Source organism: Colobus angolensis, unplaced genomic scaffold, assembly GCF_000951035.1.
Source record: "Colobus angolensis palliatus isolate OR3802 unplaced genomic scaffold, Cang.pa_1.0 Scaffold32, whole genome shotgun sequence".
In the NCBI taxonomy this organism is placed as follows: domain Eukaryota; kingdom Metazoa; phylum Chordata; class Mammalia; order Primates; family Cercopithecidae; genus Colobus; species Colobus angolensis.
This window is the reverse complement of record NW_012116488.1, coordinates 3,528,957-3,537,551: the sequence shown is the minus strand read 5'-3', so window position 1 is coordinate 3,537,551 and position 8,595 is coordinate 3,528,957. Positions and strand designations below refer to the sequence as shown.

At 46.1% G+C, this 8,595-nt stretch overlaps 1 protein-coding gene across 1 annotated transcript in view; it reads left to right on the top strand.

Annotated features, from left to right (window-relative positions):
* ZNF839 (zinc finger protein 839) overlaps window positions 1–8,595 on the top strand; it is a 27,823-nt gene that overhangs the window by 7,171 nt on the left and 12,057 nt on the right. Inside the window, 2 exon segments of the mRNA XM_011951438.1 lie at window positions 291–1,193; window positions 7,945–8,169. Coding sequence (XP_011806828.1) covers window positions 330–1,193; window positions 7,945–8,169 — 1,089 coding nt within the window. The 5' untranslated portion in view covers window positions 291–329.

The window sequence follows — 8,595 nt, the reverse complement described above, 5'->3', positions numbered from 1 at the left end:
GATAGTCTCGATCTCCTGACCTCGTGATCCGCCCGTCTCGGCCTCCCAAAGTGCTGGGATTACAGGCTTGAGCCACCGCGCCCGGCCACCAAGCCCAACTTATATCACTGTGGTCTCTGGTCAGAAAGGTCTGGAAAACACCACCTTAGTACAAACACATTACATCAATTTTTATATGTAAGATATAATTTAGAAAAAATGTCAATAATGGGTTTATGATGGGAGTGAAATTGCAGACATGTTGATAAGCACAATGCTTCTTTTCTCTTTCTTGTCTTTCTGTACATAAGCAACTAGAAGCCATTTGTGTCAAGGTAACGTCTGGAGAAATGAAAGGTCAGGAAAGGCCAATGCCCTTACCAGCCACAATCCACCCCCAAACTGCAAGACAGAGCCAGCCACCCCAGGGGAATTCCTGCCTCGTGGGACTCCACATCACCAGCCCTCAGCTGCTCAGGGTACAGCCGCTTGTGAGAACCGAGCCACAGTCGTGCTTCCTAAGTGACTTGCGCCAACCTCCTGCTCAGGTGTTTGTACAGAGACCACTACCAACCCTCCAGGTGGTCCCTGCAACGAAAGTCCCAGCCCCCAAGACTCCAAATGAACAGGGCTCAATGTTGACTCCTTTGTCTGCCTCCAACCCACTGGCAGTAACGTCTCTTTCATCCAGTTCAGCACATCCATTTGTTTCCAACTTGCATACAAAACATACTGAGAAACTAAAAAAATCATTAAAAGTAAAGACACGTTCTGGACGGGTATCTCGACCTCCCAAGTATAAAGCTAAAGATTATAAGTTCATAAAAACAGAGGATTTGGCAGATAGTCATCTGTCAGATTCTGATGATTATTCAGAACTCTGTGTGGAAGAAGATGAAGATCAGAGGGAGAGGCACACGCTCTTTGACTTATCCAGCTGCTCCTTGAGGCCCAAAAGCTTTAAGTGTCAGACTTGTGAAAAGTCATATATAGGAAAGGGGGGACTGGCCCGACATTTTAAACTTAATCCAGGCCATGGCCAGGTGGACCCTGAGATGGTGCTGTCTGAGAAAGCCAATGGAAGCACCCTCCAGGGGTGCACGAAGGAAAGGACGCTCCGCCTGACCTCCCCGGGGCTGTCCATGCCAGCGGCTCCGTGCGAGGGAGGGGCCCGCTCCTGCTTGGTGACAGAGTCAGCACACGGTGGCCTGCAGGTAATATTTGTGTCTGGGTATGTGTCTTTTTATTTAGCCATTCTCAGACTGCTATAAAGAAACACCTGAGACCGGGTATTTTATAAACCAAAGAGGTTTAGTTGGCTCACGGTTCCAGACTGTACAGGAAACATGGTGCTGGCATCTGCTCGGCTTCTGGGGAGACCTCGGGAAACAGGTTCAGGGTGAAGGCAGAGTGGGAGCAGGCGCCTCATGTGGCCACAGCAGGAACAAGGAGCAGGGGGAGGTGTCACATGCTCATTTATTTTTTTGAGAATGGTGCTGGCTCTGTAATCCAGGCTGGAGCACAGTGGCCTAATCTTGGCTCACTGCAACCTCTGCCTCCCCAGTTCAAGTGATTCTCCTGCCTCAGCCTCCCAAGTAGCTGGGATTAGAGGCACCCGCCACCACGCCTGGCTAATTTTTGTATTTTTGGTAGAGACGGGGTTTCACCATGTTGGCCAGGCTGGTCTTGAACTCCTGACCCCAGGTGATCCGTCTGCCTCGGCCTCCCAAAGTGCTGGGATTACAGGTGTGAGCCGCCATGCCCGGCCAGCACACACTTTTAAACAACCAGATATCATGAGAACTCACTATCATGAGAGCAATGCCAAGGGGATGTTGCTGAACCAGCCATGAAGGTTCTGCCCCCATGATCCAGCAGCCACCTCCCACCAGGCCCCACCTCTATCGTTGGGGATTACACTTCAACATGAAATTTTGTGGGGACACATGTTTAAACCAAATCAGTCCCAGTTCCTGCCCCTGCCTGCTCATCATCCATACACTGACCTCTACGATGTCTGATGGGGACTCAGGCGAAGGCTCAGGCGGGACCAGAATCATTCTAGTGGAGGATCTGAGACCCCCACGTTGTCTGCACTGCTGCCCAACAGGCCAGGAGATGTGTGTCTTCTGTGTGTCGGCATGATTTCGTGAGCACATCTCATGGGAATGCATCCGTCAGCTCTTTAGGTTTGGTCAGTAAAACCAATGGCAGTGCACTCGTGGCTGACGCTGCCATTACAGAGGGTGTTGTTGAGAAAAGGAGTCCCCGGGGGTGCTTCTGGAGTGTCAACAGCCCTTGGCTGCTTAGTGTATCCTCTCCCCCTTCTACGCCTTCTGAAACGCCTGATAAAGCAGGTGTGAGTTGCTATGAGTTTGCATTATCACATCAAAAAATGTTTTTCTAAAATATTTTATTGGGCCGGGTGCAGTGGCTCATGCCTGTAATCCCAGCACTTTGGGAGGCCGAGGCGGACAGATCACCTGAGGTGACAAGTTCAAGACCAGCCTGACCAACATGGTGAAACCCCATCTCTGTTAAAAATACAAAATTAGCCAGGTGTGTTAGCACATGCCTGTAGTCCCAACTACTTGAGAGGCTGAGGCAGGAGAATCGCTTGAACTTGGGAGGCGGAAGTTGCAGTGAGCCGAGATGGCACCATTGTACTCCAGCCTGGGCAACAACAGCAAGACTCCATCTCAAAAAATATATATATATATACACACACACATACACACATATATATACATACATATATATATATACACACACATATATATATAGTAGTAAAATACACATAGCATGACATTTACCATCTTAACCATATTTAAGTGTATGGTTCAAGGGTATTAAATACATTCACAGTGTTGTGCAGCCATCACCCCCACACATCTCCAGAACTCTTCATCTTGTAAAACTAAAACTCCGAGCTTCACGTTGGGCAAGTGAAAAAGAAACAAAAAACCAAAACTCTGTCCCTGTAAACACCAACTCTCCATTCCCCTTTCCCCCAACCCCGGCAGCCACTATTCTACTTTCTGTCTTCTATGATTTTGACTACTCTAATTTCCTTATAGAAGTGGAGTCACAGGATATTTGTCTTTCTGTGGCTGGCTTATTTTACTTAGCACGATAGCCAAGGTTCATGTTGTAGCCAATGTCACAATGTCCTTCCTCTGTAAGACTGAGTAATATCTTACTGTGTGTACATACCACATGTTGCTTACTCATCTGTCAGTGGACACTTGGGTTGTTTTACCTTCTGGCTTTTGTGAATGATGCTGCTATGAACACGGATGTTCAATTACATCTTGAGACCCTGCTTTCTATTTTTTTTCTTTTTTGAGACGGAGAATCGCTCTGTCACCAGGCTGGAGTGCAGTGGCGTGATCTCAGTTCACTGCAACCTCTGCCTCTTGGGTTCAAGCTGTTCTTCTGCCTCAGCCTCCCGAGTAGCTGGGACTACAGGCGCCCGCCACCTCGCCCAGCTAAGTTTTTGTATTTTTAGTAGAGACGGGGTTTCACCATGTTAGCCAGGATGGTCTCAATCTCTTGACCTTGTGATCCACCTGTCTTAGCTGCCCAAAGTGCTAGGATTACAGGCATGAGCCACCACGCCCAGCCCAGTTTCTTTGGGTATATATCCAGAGGTGGAATTACTAGATTTTAAGTGGAATTATTTTCTTTTCTTTTCAAATTGTTCATTGTGTTTAGAAATGCAGCTGATTTTGTGTATTTACTTTTATTTTATTTTTTCAGTTTGGCTCTGTTGCCCAGGCTGGAGTGCAGTGGTGTGATCTCGGCTCACTGCAACCTCCGCCCCCTGGTTGCAAGCAATTCTCCTGACTCAGCCTTTCTAGTAGCTGGACTTATAGGCATGTGCTACCATACCTGGTTAATTTTTGTACTTTTAGTGGAGACAGGGTTTTGCCATATAGGCCAGGCTGGTGTCCAATTTCTGGCCTCAACTGATCTACCCACCTCAGCCTCCCAAAATGCTGGGATTATAGGCATGAGCCACCACACCCAGCCTCACTTATTAATTCTAATTGTGTGTGTGTATGTGTGTGTAATCTTTAGGCATTTCTACATATAAGATCATATCTGCAAACAGAGATAATTCTACTTCTTTCTTTCCTTTTTTTTTTTTTTTTTTTGAGGTGAAGTTTTGCTCTGTCACCCAGGCTGGAGTGCAATGGTGCAGTATCAGCTTACCACAACCTCCACCTCCTGGGTTCATGTGATTCTTCTGCCTCAGCCTCCCGAGTAGCTGGGATTACAGGTGCCCGCCACCATGCCCAGCTAATTTTTTGTATTTTTAGTAGAGACGCGGGTTTCACCACGTTGGCCAGGCTGGTCTTGAACTCCTTACCTCAGGTGATCCGCCTGCCTTGGCCTCCCAAAGTGCTGGGATTACAGGCATGAGCTACCGTTTTATTTCTTTTTCTTGCCTAAGTGTGCTGGCTAGAACTTCCAGCACTGTGTTGAACAGAAGTAATGAATGCAGGCATCCTTGCCTTGTTCCTGCTTTTAGAAGAAAAGTTTTCAGTTTTTCACCATTGAGCGTGGGTTTTTCATATATGGCTTTTATTATGTTGAGGTAGTTTCTTCTATTCTTGGTTCGTTGAGTGTTTTTATCATGAAAGGGTGTTGAATTTTGTCCGTGCTTTTTCTGCATCAACTGAGATGATCATATTTTTTTCCTTCATTCTGTTAATATGGTATATTACACTGATCAGCTTTCATATATTGAACCATCTTTGCTTTCTAGGGGTAAATCCCACTTGGTCACAGCATACAATCCTGTTAATAAGCTGCTGATTTTGATTTGCTAGTATTTGTTTTTCTGCATCAGTGCTCATGAGAGATATTGGCCTGTAGTTTTCTTTCTTGTGGCTTTGTCTGGCTTTGGTTTCAGAGAAATGCTGGCCTCATAGAATGAGTGAGGGAATGTTCTCTCCTCTTTAATTTTTGGAAATGTTTAAATAAAGGATTGGTGTTTTTTTTTTTTTTTTTTTTGAGATGGAGTCTCGCTCTATCGCCCAGACTGGAGTGCAGTGGCATGATCTGGCTCACTGCAACCTCCAAGCAATTCAAGCGATTCTCCTGCCTCAGCCTCCTGAGTAGCAGGGATTACAGGCATGCACCACCATGCCCAGCTAATTTTTTTGTGTATATTTTTAGTAGAGATGGAGTTTTACCATGACGGCCAAGCTGGTTTTGAACTCCTGACCTCAAGTGATCTGCCCGCCTCGGTCTCCCAAAGTGCTAGGATTACAGGTGTGAGCCACTGCGCCCAGCCTCAGATTTTCTACTTCTTTGTGATTTAGTTTTGGCAGGTTTTGTGTATGTAGGAATTTGTCCATTTCATTTAGGTTATTCATGTTGTACAGTAGTTTGTAGTATTTAGTATTCTATTATAATTCTCTCTTTTTATTATTTTTTATTTATTTATTTTTTGAGACGGAGTTTTGCTCTTGTTGCCCAGGCTGGGGTGCAATGGCACGATCTCGGCTCACTGCAATCTCTGCCTCCCAGGTTCAAGGGATTCTCCTGCCTCAGCCTCCCTAGTAGCTGAGATTACAGGCACCTGCCACCATGCCAAGCTAATTTTTTGTATTTTTAGTAGAAACGGGGTTTCACTATGTTGGCCAGGCTAGTCTTGAACTCCTGACCTCAGGCAATCCACCTGTCTCAGTCCCCCAAAGTGCTGGCATTACAGGCGTGAGCCACCGCTCCCGGCTTTTTTTTTTTGAGATAGACTCTCACTCTGTTGCCCTGGCTAGAGTGCAGTGGTGTGATTTCAGCTCACTGCAACCTCCACCTCCTGGGTTCAAGTGATTCTTCTGCCTCAGCCTTCAGGCGTGTACTACCACACCTGGCCAATTTTTGTAATTTTAATAGAAACAGGGTTTCACCATGTTGTTCAGGCTGGTCTCAAACTCCTGACCTCAGGGGATCTACCCGCCTCGGCCTCCCAAAGTGCTGGGATAAAAGGCATGAGCCACTGGCGTGCCTGGCCTTTATTTTATTTTTCTACGTTATTATTCCTATTTTCAGAGGAGGAAATTGTCAGGGAATGAGGAAATAGGACCTGAAGACAAGGTCAGATCTAGGGTTCTCTTCAAAAGCCATGCAGATGCTTGGAGACAGAAAGTAGACTGGTGGCTGCCAGGGCCTGTCGGGAGGGGGGAAGGAGTGACTGCTCATGGGTCCGGTCTCTTTCTGAGCTGATGAAACTGTCCTGCAATTAGATAGTGGTGATGGTTGCACAATTTCACGAATCTATTATAGCCACTGAATTATATACTTTCAAAGGATGAATTTTATGGTATTTTAAGTCTATCCAGTAAAATAATTTAAAAGTTTTAAAAGTCATGGATAAGTAATGAATTAGGAACAAAATTCAGGTTAGGTTTTAAGATGACAGTCACATCAGAGAAGTCTTTTTTTTTTTTTTTGAGACAGAGTTTCCCTCTTGTCGCCCAGGCTGGAGTGCAGTGGCATGATCTCGGCTCGCTGCAACCTCTGCCTCCCAGGTTCAAGTGATTCTCCTGCCTTAGCCTCCCAAGTAGCTGGAATTACAGGCTTTTGCCGCCACACCCAGCTATTTTTTTGTATTTTTTAGTGGAGATGGGGCTTCAGCATGTTGTCCAGGCTGGTCTTGAACTCCTGAGCTCAGGTGATCTACTCGTCTTGGCCTCCCGAAGTGCTGGGATTACAGGTGTGAGCCACCGCGCCCGGCTCCAGGGAAGTCTTCTGTTTCATTTGGTCAACATCCCAGGGTTACAGTTTGCTACCCCAGATTTAGAGGCTAGCTAATATTTAAAAATAATTTTTTTTAATTTACTCTGTCACAGTGTTGCAACCATGGTTCACTGCTGCTTCAGTCTCCAGGGCTCAACCTTCTGGGCTCAAGGAGTCCTCCCACTTCAGCCTCCCAAGTAGCTGGGATTGCAGAACACACCACCAGGCCTGGCTAGTTTTTGTATGTTTGTAGAGATAGGGTTTTACCATGTTGTACAGGCTGGTCTCAAACTTCTGGGCTCAAGCAGTCTTTTTGCTTCAGCCTCTCAAAGTGCTGGGATTACAGGCATGAGCCACTGTGCCTGGCCAATTTTTTTTTTAACTTAATTTTTTTTTGTAGAGATGGAGTCTCACTATATTGCCCAGGCTGGCCTCCAACTTGTGGGCTCAAGTGATCCTCCTGCCTTGGCCTCCCAAAGTGCTGGGATTACAGGGGTGAGCCAGTGCACCCAGCCTGCCTAGCTAATATTGATCCTGTGTCCAACAGGGATTTTGTTGGGAACATTTAAGATGCATTGATTATAGTTAATATTTCTTGATTATGTGAAGAAGAAATAATTTAGCAAGTTCATTGCTTTTGACTTGACATTTTTCTGCTTTAAGGCTTTCATGGCAGGAAAGGAGGGAGTGCAGCAAGAGTTGAAAAACTACCTATTTGGTACTATGTTCACTACTTGGGCAACTGGATCATTAGAAGCCCAGACCTCAGCATGATACAGTATACCCATGTAACAAACCTGCACATGTACCTCCAAATCCAAAATTTAAACAAACAGGTTTTTTTTTTTTCTTTTTTTTTTTGAGACAGAGTTTTTCACTCTGTCGCCCAGGTTGGAGTGCAGGGGTGCGATCTCGGCTCACTGCAGCCTCTGCCTCCTGGGTTCAAGTGATTCTCCTGCTTCAGCCTCCCAAGTAGCCAGGACTATAGGCACGCGCCACCATGCCTGGCTAATTTTTTGTATTTTTGGTAGAGATGGAGTTTCACCATGCTGGCCAGGTTAGTCTCAAACTCCTAACCTCAAATGATCCATCCGCCTCAGACTCCCAAAGTGCTAGGATTTCAGGCGTGAGCCACTGCGCCCAGCCACTAAAAGGTTTTTATGGGGTATATAAAGCATGCTTGTTTTATTTTATTTTTGGGTGTGCAACACTGTCTAGAATGGTCAGTCTGTAGACATTGAAGAGACATTGCCATCTGAACCGGAAAATGGAGCTCTTTTGGGATCAGAGAGATACCAAGGACCTAGAAGAGGTGCATGCTCAGAGGCCCCTGCAGAGTCCCGCACAGCCGTCCTCCAGCAGAGGAGAGCCGCTCAGCTGCCTGGTGGCCCTGCTGCAGCAGGGGAGCAGAGGGCATCGCCAAGCAAAGCCAGGCTCAAGGAGGTACCTCACTCTTACAACCCTGGGCTTGAAAACCGTGTCTTTAGCATGATATGTGGCAATTCACTATTAGTTTCTGAATCACCTAAACCGTTCACCTGAAATGTCATTGCATTAAGTGTGTGATGAAGCCAAGGACAGTAATATCTGAACTAATTCATACTCTTACCGTTTAAAGTGACTATATGGCCTTTGGTGTAGCTCAAAAGCTGCTTGACTTGGTAAGTTGTGGAATAATTATAACCTGCGTTTATATGGAGGCAGTTTAGAAAACAATGGAAATGGTTTTCAGAACCATTATTTTTTTTTTTTTGAGATGGAGTCTCACACTGTTGCCCAGGCTGGAGTGCAGTGGCATGATCTCGGCTCGCTGCAACCTCTGCCTCCCAGGTTCAAGTGATTCTCCTGCCTTAGCCTCCCAAGTAGCTG